This window comes from Amblyomma americanum, chromosome 9, assembly GCF_052857255.1.
Source record: "Amblyomma americanum isolate KBUSLIRL-KWMA chromosome 9, ASM5285725v1, whole genome shotgun sequence".
Classification (NCBI taxonomy): domain Eukaryota; kingdom Metazoa; phylum Arthropoda; class Arachnida; order Ixodida; family Ixodidae; genus Amblyomma; species Amblyomma americanum.
The window spans coordinates 78,416,627-78,432,732 of NC_135505.1; the positions used below are offsets into that span (position 1 = coordinate 78,416,627).

At 48.5% G+C, this 16,106-nt stretch overlaps 1 protein-coding gene across 1 annotated transcript; it reads right to left on the reverse strand.

Annotated features, from left to right (window-relative positions):
- Nucleotides 1-1,843: 1,843 nt before the first annotated feature.
- Nucleotides 1,844-11,020, reverse strand: LOC144105015 (uncharacterized). Its single transcript, XM_077638233.1, has 4 exons — nucleotides 10,930-11,020; nucleotides 8,067-8,573; nucleotides 4,649-4,930; nucleotides 1,844-2,036 (listed from the first exon to the last, which is right to left on the reverse strand). Exons 2-3 carry the CDS (start codon nucleotides 8,388-8,390, stop codon nucleotides 4,685-4,687), a joined length of 570 nt encoding a protein of 189 aa, XP_077494359.1. The 5' UTR covers nucleotides 8,391-8,573; nucleotides 10,930-11,020; the 3' UTR covers nucleotides 1,844-2,036; nucleotides 4,649-4,684.
- Between the last annotated feature and the right edge of the window lie 5,086 nt (nucleotides 11,021-16,106).

The following is a 16,106-nucleotide window of genomic DNA, read 5'->3' on the forward strand; positions in this document are numbered from 1 at the left end:
GCTGCAGCACATCCGAGGCCAGCGTGGTGGCGGTCTTCTGCCAGTGTGGTTACGTCGCGTGCTGTGAGGCCTCCCGTCCCTCCCATGTGGAGAGCTCCGAGCTCAACGGGGGAGGGTCAGCCGGGAACTCCATGAGTGTACGTGTTAGGGTAGCAATGTGGTGGAAGTAGAAGGAACAGGGTGCGGTAAAGCCACCAGGGTGCATGCGGGACAGTAGGTAGGGTTTGGGGTTGGATTCTGGTTTGCAAACGGCGCCAAAAGGATTTGGTGGTTGATGGCAAGGGGCGAGTAGGGCAGAGGGTTGAGCTGCCGCTCGGCTCGATAGGCCGGCGTCAGCTCGCTGTATGTATGCATGCGATATAATGTGGTAGGGTTTTCCACTTGAGCAAGAGAGGCGAGTTTCGTGGAATCAAATTTCAGTGGAAATTTTTCTGGGGCACACTCCAGGCAGCCTGCTGTGCTGCCCAATCATCTTGGTCTATTTGGTAGTAGTGTATTCAGTGTGGTACCCTAGAGGTGAGAGTTGGTCTTTGCCTTACGCAAGTGCTGAGAATGTGTGCTCTCCAGCTTCTGCAGGTTTATAACCTGAACGCGCCAGTGTGACTGGACTGGGCCAGCAAGGGTAGATCGCAATTTTTGAAGCCAAAGGCTTCCCTACGCCAGCTTTTGGAGCCGTCACTGGGGTCGCAAGTTTGACCTTGAATGTAGCTAGAGGAGAAACAAGGAAATGACGTCTGTCTCGCATATCTCGGTGGACACCCAAACCGCGCCCATGAAGGAAAATGAAGTGAAAATGGTTTTAAGGAAAAGAAATCACGCCTGTCTCGCATATATCGGTGGACACCTGGATCGCGCCGTAACGGAAGGAAAGCGAAATAAGTAAATGACGCCTGTTTCACTTATCTCAGTGGACACCCGAACAGCGCCGTGGCTTTAAGAAAAGGAAATGACATCTGTCTCCCATTGCGCAATTTCCTTTCCAAAAAATGTTTTTTTCAGTTTCGCTTTCTGAAATTATCTGCAGTGTTTGCTCGTCGTGTGGAACCGGATTTGGTTCCATATATCCGCATAGAACGAGCAATAGTACAGTTGTAAATAATAATAATAATAATTGGTTTTTGGTGGAAAGTAAATGGCGCAGTATCTGTCTCATATATCGTTGGACACCTGAACCGCGCCCTAAGGGAAGGGATAAAGGAGGGATATACTCTCTTGTGTGAGCGCCTTTAACGTCTTTTCGAAGAAAGCAAGATGTTCAACAAACAAAAAAATGCCTACTACTGTGTGTCAGTATGGCTATCTATGGAAAACGCCAGTCGCTCGAGCACAAACGTAGCCAGGGAGATGCAGTTTTTCGCTTTCCAGAGTTAACCAGAGCTAAACCACCAGCAATTTCTTGCTTCCCCCACACGAAGCGGACGCCGGTCACTTTAGTTTTCATGTAGCAATTGTGGTTTGTTGGCGCAAATGCTGTTATGCGAAGCGAGTCCGAGGAGAGATGTCGCTTGCGGTATCGCGGGCTCGTTATGAAAAGTAAGCAATGACAGGGAGCGGAAAAGTGTGCCGATGCTAACTCTCATTATGACGAAAAATTGTATCCTATGGAGTGCAGAGTGAGACGCAGGAGGCAAGCAGAGGGAAAGTGAGGGATCATAATATCCCTTGCACCTTAAAGTGGTGGCATAGTAAAAGGTAGAGTAGCTAAGGCACCGATAACCAGTCGAATTCGCGCCATTTTACAGAAAAAAATATTTCAATGTATGGAACCCAAAGCACATGTCACTCCGTGCAAACGAAAGAAACAAAATGCACCGTGCTAGCGCGTTACATACCATAAATTTAATAAACGTGACATACAAATACTCCATTCACGATTCACTAAGAATTCCTGCTACGCTATTCAGGCGCCAACATTGCCCTGGAAATCCCTTTTGCCACAACCAGCAAGAGCAGCAGGGCGAGCCTGGCTGGCGTGGTGCCGTCGTGGGCTTGTGAGAAGACGCCGAAGGAGCAAGGTGGTTGTGGAAGGAGGGCACCTGAAAGGACGAGAATGACGGAAATGAAGGTGACGGCTGCCGCACAAATGCCTTGAATCACTTGTTTATGTGCCATTACACATGGCGAGTGGCCTTTGGGCCACTGCACATTTCTGCGGCTAAACCAGCGCACCTGCACCAGGACGAAGGAAGTGGACACACGACACAGCGCTTCTCCCGTCCGTGTGGAGATGAGCTGTGTTAGCCTTACTATATCATCCTTACTCCCCCATCAGTTGACGTTGTTGCAGAAGGCTGCGCGTGTGAAGATTGAGAAAAAGGCTTGAATTTGCACCGGAAATCAAGGACTAATCAGCGGAGATATTATACTGATGCGACCTCATATGCTAAAGTTAATAAAGGAGTCAAATGAAACACGAACAAGATCGAAACGCTGCGAGGAAAACAGGCAGCGCCTGCACTTAACCTCCATCTGCTAATAACCTGCTAATTAATAATCTTGTGTCCCAGGTTGCGTTATCCTGTTCGCCTTTCATATGACGGTGATGGCGCATCTTCAGAGAGGAGGCCCCATGCAGTGGTGAGCACTCAGTTAGGTTCTGACTAACGAGGGTTCTTTGGCTCCACCAATCTGTACGAAGCTTTTAAAGGAGTGCTCACAAATATTGGACTTTTAATACCAGATAGAAATGCGGAGCGTTTCAACGAACTCATCCATGCTTCAGTCTTGCGAAAAGGTGCAACATTTTAAATGCGATACTGTTTGGAGAGCACTTTCTTAGTATGCAGTCGGCATTAACATTCACAAAACTGAGGTAATATTGATCCAGCCGAGAGAAACAATTTGCTGCCGCAGGGCGTCTCCTCACAATTTCTTTTTACGCACCTCACCTGTGCAGCTTCAGATCGGGGACCCACTTACACGTGCTCCGCATTTCCTTGCAACCTCTGAGGAGAATTTTTCACACAGCAAGACTCGTAAACCACGTCCTTCAATCAGCCGCTATCATGTCGCATTTATTAGATACCATGACCAATGCTTTCGTTTTCTCCATATAGAGTTTCTGCTAGTTAAAGGTACTGAAGTGACTGAACCGCTGCTTTGGGTGATCCCAGAACCCTTGCGGGGTTGGCGCAGCTTAGAGACACTACAGAGTGAAGTTAGCAAAACTGGCCAGCATTAGAAAGTGTGAAGAGAAGACGTAAGAGACCTGCTTTCGTGAAGCGAACGCTCATCAGTAGTAGTAAGGTCGAAATGAGTCAGCGATATTGCTAGCTCAGTTAATTTTATCTTCGGTAAAACGGAAACGCGAATTTGTACCTATTGTCGGAATATGTTTCGTGTTTCAGTGATTAATCGGTGAAATTCATTTCCACGAAACGATTCGCGCCTAGCAAGTAAACACGAATGTTTGCTCTTCGGTACTACAGCTAGGACTTTAGCTGTGTGATGCTATTGATGTGATCTTTCATTAGGAAGGGATAACTAAATCGCATCATTTGGATCCTATAACTTGGAAATCTAGGTAACCGATAGATGAGTAACGAGGAAGCAAATTCCATCTGTAAGTATGTAGATTTTAAGGGGTCGTTGTATTAGTGTACGTTTAGGCGTATTATTAGCAGCAGTTTCTGGAAAAAACGAAAATTTTTAGTGACCTCACAACACTCCAAAAATGCAGGCACTGTCCTAACACTTGTTTCAGGAAACCGTACTGTTCACTAGTTCGAAAATGAAACTTTGGCGTCAGTGATGGTGGTCCCTATCTTATCAAGCCATAAATATTTCTGTCACTACATTGCGCAGAAGAAAAGAGACGAATACGTTTGCGAGCTTTGCATTTTATCTTGCTTGGTTGTTCCTAGCGTTCATACAGCCAGCAGTATTTTCTAGATTATTTGTTACCTATATTCGGTCTTTAACCAGCTGCGGTTGTATGATTTTCGCAGTGATTACAATGTCAGGAGTGAAAACGTCAAGGTCTCAGAGGACTATTGCCCAACTTAGCGTGTTGCACTATATATCCAGCACTATGTATCCCTCATATTCAGCAATACGTCGATCATGATACGGGTTGGAGCCGAGCCGCGGAGGGCACTAAGATTTTCAGTTAGGTGGCAACCAACCGTACACTGCACCACGCAACTCTCCATGCAGAGTGCGGTACGTAGCCCTCCATATACGCATTGTGCGGAAAAACCCGTTACGGCCCTTTATTTCTCCTACACAAGGTGTGGTAAACTGACCGATCTCCGAAAATTTAACCTCAAAGTAGCCACGTACGGGCACAGGTGAAAGCTTGTACGCTATTGTTTTGGCAATAATAGGTGAAACACCCTGTATATAATTCACATCGCGCCCTAAAGTTGTCATGCTACCGGTGGTTACGATCCACGAAGGAACAGATTTTCAGTTAGGTGGCAGACAGTCGCAGAGTGCACCACGTGTCTCGCAATAGAGCATGCAGTACATTGAAACTACAGGAGTAGCTCTGCCGGGAGCACCTCATCAACACAGATCGAATGCAAGTGTCGGGGAAAGCTTTTGCGAACAGTTCGTGTTTCACGTACGTGCACGAAAAACTGTCCGCAACACAAGCAGCTCTTCAAGTTAAATACTTACTGATTGTAGGACATCATGATTTCTTTACCTGCTCGCCCAGCGTAGCCTCGGAAAGCGCCTCCGGTCAATGTGAACGACATGCGGGAGTTCCTGCGCCGCCAATGATGGCTTCCTTGGATGCGCGTTGCGCGGCCCACAGCACTTGGCGCAGATGAAGCGCCTCGCGGAGCTCGTGACGGGTGACGCCAGGACGCTGCGCTGGACGCGCAAAGCGCCTGCCGCCCGAGATGGCGTCTGGGTCCGAGCACGTGAAGCTCGTCGCGGGGCTGGTGTCGGCGGCATTGGCGCCAGTATTACTTTGTTGAGGCAGCTAGAACAGTGAAGCAAAAACCGGGAGCTCAATAATAATAATAATAATTGGTTTTTTGGGGAAAGGAAATGGCGCAGTATCTGTCTTATATATCATTGGACACTTGAACCGCGCCATAAGGGAAGGGGAAAGGAGGGAGTGAAAGAAGAAAGGAAGAAAGAGGTGCCGTAGTGGACGGCTCCGGGATAATTTCGACCACCTGGGGATCTTTAACGTGCACTGACATCGCACAGCACACGGGCGCCTTAGCGTTTTTCCTCCATAAAACGCAGCCGGGAGCTCTATAAGCGTATAACGACAATAAACATCGATTTCAGACTAGACAACGGCAGAAAGAGTTTTGCCAGCTTTCCCCATGTTCTCCTGATTTAAGCTTCAGTTCGAACCAGGATTAGTTAGCCAAGATGCAGTTTGAATTCTGAGCTTATGCTGTGTGCCGGAGACAAATAACGGTGCTGCGTCCCAGCGCGCATATAGGAAGGGGTGGTGATGATGGTTGTGAAATGTTATGGTGCAGGTTTAAAGAGTGCCACACACAAACTATTTTCGTCGGCTCAAGTTGGGGTCAAAAACAAATTCCCGAAGCATTTCACCCCCCCCCCCCCCCACCCCTCCTAAAAAGAAACAGGGCTCCATGCCAAGGGAAACATTGTGTCTATTGTATCACCGGTGGGTACCGGCGGCACTGGAGATCGCACGCCTCAACCGCCGCACGCGAGACGGATGCTCAAAGCACTAGGCCACCGCTACGGTATGGCTTAGGAAATAAAAATGCTGCCAAACTCTATTGGTACTTCATTGTATAGAGTCTGAAGAAATTGTGTCAATTTGTGCGCACAAATTACCCTCTTTACCACAAAGTGCGGTATGAGGGGCTTCAAATTAATCTAGAACGCAAGAAAAGTAACAATTACCGCAATAAATCTCTAAATCTCTCTCGCCGCCGCGACGGCATAGTTGTTCTGTAGCTCGGCTGCTGACTCGAAAAGACACGGTTACAAAAGCGGTCGCTGCGGTCGCATTTCGGTGGAGGCGAAATGCTCGTGGTCCGTGTACTGTGCGATTTCGGTGCGCAATAAAGATACCCAAGTGGTCGAAATTATCCGTAGCCTTCCACTACAGCGTTTCTAATAGCATCAGTCACTTTGCAACGTTATACTTCATAAAATAGTTATGATTTAAATGTGTTTAACGTACCAAAGCCACCGCCACCACCGCCACGTACAACGAAATGCGATCGAGCTATGCACTGACGCAAAGAGCCAGTTATGCGCCTTTCCTTCCTCAAAATCAACGGAGTCTGTTTGGAACCCGACCACGGCGGCAGCGTTTCTACAGAGGCGAAACGCAAAGCGCCCGTGTGCTGTGCGATGGCAGTGCACGTTAAAGATCCCCAGGTGATCGAAATGATTCCTGAGCCCTACACTGCGTCACCTCGTTTTCCTTTTCTTTTCTCACTCCCTCCTTCATCCAGTCTTTTACAGCGCGGTTCGCCAAACTTCCTGCAATGCTATGCCATTTACTTTCCTCGTTAAAAAATTATTCCATGATTTTGGCTAGAATTCCGCACTAAATATTGTCGGAATAGCGGTGTTGCAGAACGCCGCCTGCACAGGCCGCACTAGAAGGAATGCGACGGCCATTAACAGTGGGATGACACGGCCATACAAAGCGCCTCTTTGAGGGCGCTGACTCCTAGGGGCTGCCGGGAAACATTGTCGCGACAACATGCAATTCATATTTGCAGAACGTCAGGAAAAACCACGAATCCCGCAATTTTCTTTATGGCAGGTGCACAGCAAATGCACGCTTTGTATTCCTCGCTTTCGAGTATTCCTGGCAAGAGACCGTTTGCTGAACTGTTGATTTTTTTTTAACTGATATAAAACAAAAGATATAGTAAAGAACTTTCATTTGAAGTGGTATAGATCGCCTAGCTGGGCTGTTCGTTGCTTCTGCGCACATTAAAGGGGGGGGGGGGGGGGGCACTGCGCTAACAGACGCGGACTACCCAAGAGGGCAATGGAAGGAAATTTGAAGGGTTTAGATGTCTAAAAGTAATAAGGTCTACGAGTTGTAAACGATTACTGAAGGACTTGGGCATAGCACTGATATTCGTGGCTCACGTCAGAAGGAATTCGTGCCGCGTTTATTAGGAAGTTCAAACTTCTTAGAATTATACTCCTTGTTGCAATTACAGATTTGGAGTGCGCGGCAAATAACACTTCGATTATTTTAACGTCATATTTTGCTCTGCCTTCGAGCGCTGCCAATTCTGGCTTCCCAGCACGCTGACTAAATCGAAATGCAGAGGAGCCCACGCAGTCCGCCACACACCTTGAACCTCCACAGATCTACAACAAAGGGACATCTGTCTGTTATGCATGAATACAGAAGATTTAAGAACGCTCCAATGAATCATCGGTGGAATACGGCACGGTACAGTATAATATATTATAATACGATGTTGGATTGTCTTTGGGGCCTTACAGCCAAGAGCTACGCATACGCTGTTTTTGATGGTTCTGGACTAATTTGCGCCACCTGGCGTTATTTACCTTGCTGTGGCTTCGCATAGCACACGGGCGTCTTTGCATTCATCCGATATCTATCAAAATTTGGCTGCCGTCGCCGGGATTGCCTCCCACATTCTCGTGCGCATAACGGAACGCCACACCTCTAAGCCACCGCGGTGGGTGCTAAATATCGCCGGAGCGAGCAGAAAATTCTTGCAATGTGTTCAGGCTGCATCATTGAAACGTTTGCCTCAAAGTGCAGAAAGCAATTATTGGATTTTAGCTAAGCGGCTTAAAGCTAAAGCTGATTGGCATTAACGACAGGGAAGCCTAAAGCGGCAAGCCTATTTTGTCTAGTTTCCCTTGTCTTATTCAGTGTAAAGCCTGCGTTGGTTTTGAGGAAAGGAAATCAATGGACACTAGTCACGCTTTGAGGTACTTGGCGGTGGTATCTACCCAGAAAAACGCCCTACTCGTGAGACCGCCGCGTTGTACCTGCGGAACTGCTTCTAATAAATGGATTGTACAAAAGATACTACCAGTTTCTCGGTAGAAAATGCGCGCAACACTAGAGGCGTTTCGAAAGATCTCGTAGGCTAAGCATGCGACGCGTTCCTTACCTCAAAGCGCCCATGTAGCTCGGACAACTGCAGGTGCGAAGCCCTCGTGGTGTCCGCGGAATCACCATAGGACGCTCCCAGAGGTGCGTGCTTTGGAGGCTGCCCCATTTCGCTGAGTTGCGTCCTTTCAAGGACATTCAGGCGCTGGAAGACCGGGCGCTGCTCCCGCCGTGCGAAGCGTGTGCCGGCCAGGGAGGTTTCCATGTCGGAGCTCCAGGTACTCGCCGTGGTTTCGCAGCTGCGTAAAGGGCTCCCACCGTCCTCGGTGCTGAACGCTGGCATGTCGCGGTGCACTCGAATGCGCTTCCACCTGAGCCCGAGCATGGTAGGGTTGCCTCGGAAGCCTAAAGAGCGGTTGCCCTCGTTCGGTGTCCTTCAGCAGCGTTTCTGCTGGTCGCAGCGTCCGATGGCGCACGTGCCACGTTCGGAATAGCTCGTGCTGCGTCTGGTGTGAAGGTACTGCAGCTGATGATGATGATGTCCTCAGGCTTGATCAGTGACCTCCACCTAGTGGAGATCAGTGGTCTTAATGGCGCATACCCGCGGCGGGGAATTGGCCAGGGTGCATATTTTGCGTTCTGCTTCATTTTTTTAATTCGAACTTGGGAACGCCCAACGTAACGAGTATTTCGACCGGAAAATCATTCGAGTAGTAGAAGGATAATTAATTTTTCTGTCTTCTCAGTGGAAGAAGTAAAAAGAATGGCGAGCGACTGAGTATTATTATGAGTGCAATGAATTGAAACAGTGTTACAATATCAACGAAGAGGGAAAGGTGATAAATTAGTTCTAAACGAGGCCCTGCTGGCGACATTGGTCCGATATCAGGTCTTGCCTTGCGGAAGCAGTTATGATAAAAATATCGTTATCCAAAGTTGACTTTACAAGCCGGGAAATTTTGCAACTTTTTGAAATTTCCGAAGAAAACAGTCGCCAAATATAAGAAATATCAATCAGTAATATGCATGAATTGCCGCAAAATTAATGAATCCCGCTATTTCAATAGGATCACTATTATTGCTTGACAGTTGCTTTCATTGTGCACATATTTATAGACAGAAGCATATTTCGAAAGCATATATTTCTATGCTTTTGCAGCGTTCAAGCTTGCATAACGAATACAGAAAAAGAGCGTAACCCGAGCCCCCGCAGAAATGCGAATTTATCAGGCTTGAAAGAGCCCCAGGTGGTCGAAAATATTCTGGAGCCCTCCACTACGGCACCTCTCTCTTCCCTTCTTCTTTCACTCTCTCCTTTACCCTTTCCCTTACGGCGTGGTGTAGATGTCCAATGATAGATGAGAGTGATACTGCGACATTTCCTTTCCCCAAAAACCAATTTAAGAAAAGGCTTGAAAAAACAGTAATCTTTCTTTATTACGCACGCCTAGCTAAATATGGTACCACGTGACTTCTCGCAAAGAGAGATAAATATAATTTGAAGCCATTCGCGGTAGACTGGTGTTGGTGGTGGTAAAACTTTATATCCCACAGTAGGGGTCCTGAAGGACACTCGGCTAGGCGCCAGGTGTAGAGGGCAGCTCCCACGTCGGCACAGAGAGCCCTAAGCTCTCCGCCGCCGCGCGGGCCTCGGTAGACTGGAACCTGGCAGCTATCGAGAGCGAAGCCCAATACGTAGAGCGTGCTAGCAGTGACGCCGTCACCCGAATGATTTCTGCGAAATCAGTTAAAATATGAAAATTGGGTTTTGGGGAAGGGGAATGGCGCAGTATTTGTCTCATATATCGGCGGACACGTGAACCGTGCCCTAAGGGAACTGATGAAGAAGGGACTCAGAGAAGAAAGGAAGGAAGATGTTGTAGTTGAGGGCTCCGGGATAATTTCGGCCACCTGTGTATCTCTAACGTGCACTGACATCGCACAGCACACGGGCGCCAGAGCGTTTTTCCTCTATCGAAACGCTGCCCCCGCGGTCGGGAAAATATTACCAAACACTGCAAGCATATAATATTCAAGTAACTCATCTTTTGATTTATTTTCCTTTGGTCACCTACACACAAGATTTCAGAATCTGACACATTGCAGTCCTTTCTTAAAATATGGTCAATACGAGGCCCATAATACTTCCTCTTTTCCACTTATCCTTTGCTCATGTATACATACGCATTTTGTGCTTGAAACCGACAGCCAGGTGATATTCACAACACATGCTTCAAATTTTGAGCTTGTAAGCCGAGCACACACAATGAACCGAAGTCATCATACTTATGCTTTATGTTGAAATGCTACGGTGCATACCCAAATGATGTTGTGCTTGGTCCATAACAAGAAATACAAACCAACAGAACACCCAGTAGCTTTAGTTTCACTCTGTCACTATGTGGCCACATACAATTCAAATGCAGGGCATGTTGCATAAACCGCTCTAAAACCACAAGAATTTTTTACATCACCCATGTAACTTAGAAAAACAAAGTGCTGCGTCACAAGCGGGCGTTCCTGCCTTTTTTTACACAGGCAGCAAATCTTTGCAGTATAAGAAAACAGTCGTAAATAAGTTGGGAAGAGTAGCCACTCATGAACGCACTAGACAGCCGCGTTCATAAATCGCAATGTAGCAAACGCTCGCTCATTATCAGTGTACTTCTGTACATATACGTTGCTGTAATCACGCTAGATTTAGTGCGCAAAATGGCCATCGAAGTTGGTTTTTAGGCCTGCTGTGCACAGATCGTCTTACGATCACGGCCAAACACCGGTGCGCACACGACGCACATGGCAGTCGCGGTGTGTCGTGCGTATACGGCGGACGAGGTCGCCCGGCAGAGCGGTATCCGATTATAAACTAAATTAAATATATCCTATTTAGCTTGTGAAATTATACAGTGAACGCACGTACTTACCTGTGACATTGTCAGGTGTTAGTTTCGTCCTGCTTGGAAACATTCACCAGAAGCCGACGGCGGTCCACGATGTTCATGCCCAAAAGCACAAGCTTGCCTCACTGCGGCTCGAAGAAATGTTTCCTTCGTAGCTCGCTCCACGGAAGGGGGGAAAAAAACGCGTGCATAAGCTCCCGATAGCAGCGCTAAGCTGCTGCCCACAATCGTAGCACAGTTCCGGAAGTAAACACGATCGGCGTGCAAAACAACCACCAGCTGCATTACTTCGCACAAAATAACATTCTTTTCGCTCTTAGCAACCATTATCTTCGTGCATAAAGCACTTGAGTAAACACTCAACCCGGTGTGTCACCGAATATCGAGCTCTTCCAACACGGCGGCCTTCATGCGACGCAGTCGGCTTGGAAGGTATATGGCGGTGGCCGCTCAGTGTTGCCAGTCAAATGCCGACCTTTGCGGTACTCTGATTTTTCCAGTGACTCTAGGCGTTGGCGGCGGCTGAGGGCACCTGGCGGTTTTCAGTGACAACATTCTCTTTGGGCTTCTCCTGGATGCCCGCAGGGGGCGCAGCGATAGTCGCTACGGCTTGCGACCGTCTTCAGGGGCACAGGGGAGAGCACTGGTGTTGGAACTACCATTTGTTACCTCCTCGGTTACGTTCGGTGTCGTTTGCGCGCTGAGGGCGTCTGACGGTAGCACCGGCGTGGGCTGCTCCCAGATTACTGCACGCTGTTCAGGTTCTTCTGCACCTCCGACCACGGACGAAAATGTGCGCTTTCTGCACTCCTTAATGGCATGGTCCTGGCCACACTTGGGGTATGGAGCCTCGCATAACTCATGCCCGTAGGCGCCGCAGCGGCTACACTGTGCGGTCTCGCAGTTCGTTGCCATGTGCCCCTGAGCGCCGCAACTACGGCAACCGCGGAGCACACCCTCGTACTCAAGCTGCACCGTGGTGTCGATGATGTCGAGGAAATACGGCACCGCGGTCTTCATCTCCATGTTTATGCGCCGGACTCCCGTGGTGACAGTCGGGAAACCGGGCGCAGACTCTCTTGATACACTAAGTATCTTGCCATAAGGCTGAAGCGCCGTCACCAGCTCTACATTGTGGTGCTCTGATGAGTAGCCGAAGGCTCTCAAGAGCTTATCCCGCGTTCCCCGGTACTCAAATGGAACAGCCGTGCCGTTCACTTCAACCACGGGATCTTGCAGGAACCGTTCTACTGCGGCTCTAGTCTTCAAAAACACTTCGAACTTGCGCCCAGTGAAATCCTGGACACCGCCCAACTCTGCCTTCGTGAAGCGGTTGACCAAAATTTTGCTCAGGTCAAGGGTCGTGGTGCGCTGCGGCATACGCACGGAAGTAAAAGCCTTGAGCCTCTTAGTTGAGGCCATCGCGGCACCACGCGCGGTACACGGCCCAGCGCGAAGAAGTGCTCCTTCGCAGTCCTCGCGTGCCGCACGGAGCGGCGACGCGACGCCCGCCCGCCCTACGATCGGGAGAAATCAACCACGCGACAACACAAAACAACCAAAGCCGCGCCTGACCGTATCAAAAAGGAAAAAAGGCCAGTTGGCCAACTTGCCGAGATCATGCGACGTAATCCAATACAGCCAGGGATCACCAGCCGAGCGCCACTAACAGCCTTCTGACATGGTCACTCTTCTGCGGCCTTACTTGGTGACTGCGGTTGTACGCTCGAGAAGGGGGAACGACGTGTGCGAGCACGGACAGGAATACGGTGCTGGTTGATCCGCCTTCTTTCCTCTGCATTGTGCCTTGCCGCGTGGCAGGTTCTGTTCACCTCGTCTCCCACGCCGACGGCATGGGTCTCTGGAGAAAGGCGTCGCGACGGCGGTTTTGCGCGTCTAGGAATCCGTCGAAAATGTGGGAAGAGAAACATGAGCGGTGGCTGGGAGGGCCTACTCCATTCGGTGTGGGAAGAAAGTGTCATAGCATGGCGCGTAAGGTGGGCGGGGGCGCTTGAGACTTTTTTTTTTTTGCCCTTCAGCCCGTGTGCATGACATGGACAAAGAGCGGTTCCCTGGGCGTGTTAAGAACGAACGCTCTCTCCGGTCTGTCTCCCTATCTGTTGTGAATGGCACACGGCCGTTGACCTTCGCGCCGTAGCGAGCGGCGCACGCCCTTGGCTTTGCCTCGGAGCCGGAAGCTTCGGTCGCTGTCGCCGGGCCAGCGGCGTGGGTCTCTAAGGCGTTGTGTCCCTTCATGTGTTTGTAATTTCAGTGCAGCAACAGCTTGGACAAGAGTTTGGTTTTCGGCACGTGACCTTCGAAATCCGCCCCTCCCTGGCCTCTTCCTGAAACGCATTTCCTTGTGCCCATGAGTGGGTTCTCCTTACCCTCTTGAAGTACTATTGACGTCAAATTAAATGCGAACAACGGAGCGCGTGGCCAAAGATCTATTCTTTGCCATCTGCAGGTCGCCATCAGAGACAGGCGCTCTGTTCCGGTTTGCGATTGTTTTGCTGCTGTTTTTTTCGATGGTGGCTTTAGAGCGCCTGGATACCGGCCCATCGAGGCACCCTACTCGCCTTGCCACTGCAGCGCCACATTTTTGGTGGCGGTACGGCGATAAATTTCTGCTCACTGCCCGAAACAAGCGATTCAGAGACGACCACGCTGGACACCAACCGCAACCGGATCGGTCTTTTTCACTGTTCGCGTCGCACGCAGACGCTGATAGCAGGGCAATGATCGAAACAAAATGAAAGCGCTGCGGGCCAGGGAGATAAGAGCGTTCGCTTCATCCACGTGGCGTACAGCCGCTGGCGCCAGCCAGGCCGCGCTGCACATTCTGTGATCGCTGGAAAGTATAAATGTGGCGTTCCAGTGGCAACGCGAGAAAACGAACGTCAAAGAAAACAGACGCGAAACTTGCAAACCGGACGAGCGCGTGTATCTGTGACGATGACAGACAGACGGGGTAAGATGGACCTTTGTCCACGCTTTCCGCAGTTCGCATTATATTTGACGCTGATGGTGCTTTCTTATAATCACTTGCTCACGCTGTGAGTAAACAGTTGCAAGTTGCGCCTGTCCAGTCTTGCTGTGTGTTGTCCGATTTCGCGCCAACATTTTTTTTCTGTTCTCTCTTGTTTTTTTTTACAATGGCATTTACTACATGTGGTCGCGTATGTAGTACAGGCATGGAATATATACAGATTACTTACAAAGCACGCAGCCAGTGACGGCACTGCACTAGCTGAACAGAAGACACCTGCGCTAAAAGGGCGACAAATATAGACACCGCATAAAAGTGGAAACCAGTCCTGCAGAAAGTCCTCGTCATAAGTGTACCTGAGTTGCACTGACATGACTTTTGGGTGAAAAAAGAGGTTCAGCGTTGCGGTCCATCATGCGCGTTTACCAGAGAATGTGAAGTCTAATAAGGAAAAAATGTCATATTGTTCGTAATCAGGTTCAGTAGCCGCGAGGTAAAGAAAACTGTAGCAATTTAAAACAAAATCTTTCCTTAGCGTCCTCTGCAACATGTCCCAAAACAAAATCCCATCCTTCATTTGATAAAAAGTGTTCAGTGGTTTCAGGTAGATTGCAGAGAGGGCAGTTAACAGAAGGCACAAAAGAGCTTTTCCTATGAAGCCACGCGTTAACAGGTAGATCTTCGGTGTGTATTTTGTAAAAGGAGGTTTTGGCGGAAAGACGGATTGGCATCTTGAAAACTCGCGTTAACACGTCTCCTGAGGCCAAATTACAGAGTACGATACAATGGCGGCAGAAAGACCATCGTTATCAAATTCATTAACAGACTTACGCGGAGCAGAAAATAAGTGCTCGTTAGAAAATCGTGCTGTCAAGAACCCCACAGAAGTACAAATTTCCTGCATAAACGCAGTAAAGATAGGTGCTCAGTAAAATGTGAAGAAACCATTAAGTATGAAAACAGGGTCATGAAAATGAGCTGCAAGAATACTCTAATGATTGGGTGGGAACAATTACGAAAAAAAAGAAAAAACGGGCAACTACCTGTCTCATATGGAGGTGAAAGCAGCCAATCCTCCTGCCCAAACAGGCCTGATAAGATTATCACCTCTTATCGGCACGAAATTGCATGCCGAAATAAATGTCGCAACTATTCGGTGAAAACGCTGGATGTAACGTATAGCGCAGTGCAAGACCTGGAGCACGTAATAAATGTTTGTTGCCAGAAAGGTGCTGGAGGCCTGAACGCGGACGAAAAGTGAAAATTGATGTCGACAAAACTCTGAGCATAACGCTTGACGGACGGAATCCACTCCTTCCAATAATGTGCACCAGACTTAAATGCTTGAAATGAAACGCCAAGATAAATGGGTGGCACAAATGGCCATTTTCGTCCGGCATAACATAGCGCTGTTGAGCCCCTTGAGCAGAGCCACAGGCCAGGACTTTTGGAGCGATTCATCTCAGCGTCAGAGACAATGCCAAATTTATCATGCCGACACAACTTTTTCAATGTTGTGCTTGTCAGTGCAGAAGAAAAGCGAGATCGTCAGCATATGCAAGCACTTTGATTTCATTACCCGAAACATAGAAGCCATGAATATTACTGTTGCTCAGAACACTCAATCAAAGCGGCTCCAGATAAAGAGCAAAAAGCAGAGTTGACATCGGATTCCCTTTTCTCAAAGAAGAGAGGATCTCTACAGGGTTTGACAAGTGGCCATTTAAAATTAAGCTCGTCGAGCAATTGCTGTAGCAAAGTTCTCGCCCTTTAAGTGCAGTAAACTCAACATTTGCTCGCTCTAGAAGGGAAAACAGAAAAGAATGGTAGACGCGGTCAAACGCCTTCGGAGATCGACCTGAAGCAAAGGAAGCTGATGATGAGAGCAGGAGGAAGTTTCGAGAATTGTACACGAAAAGTGTACATTTCTTTAAACTGAGCGAAGCTACAAAGCTACGAAGACTAGTTGGTTCGAACCGAATAAAAGTGGACCTAGTGAGTGCGTTCTAGTCTTCCACTTCGTGAAGTGCTTTGTATAGTGATGCGCACATTAGTAATACTCTGGCAGCGTTGCAACATGCTGTTGCATTCCAGTCTTATAAAGACGAAGCTTAAGCGTCCTCCATTTTTTTTCATAAAAAAAGAAAAGTCATTATATGCATATGGACTTCAAATATTTTGGAGCCCATGTTACGAAGGCCCACAGAAGGTG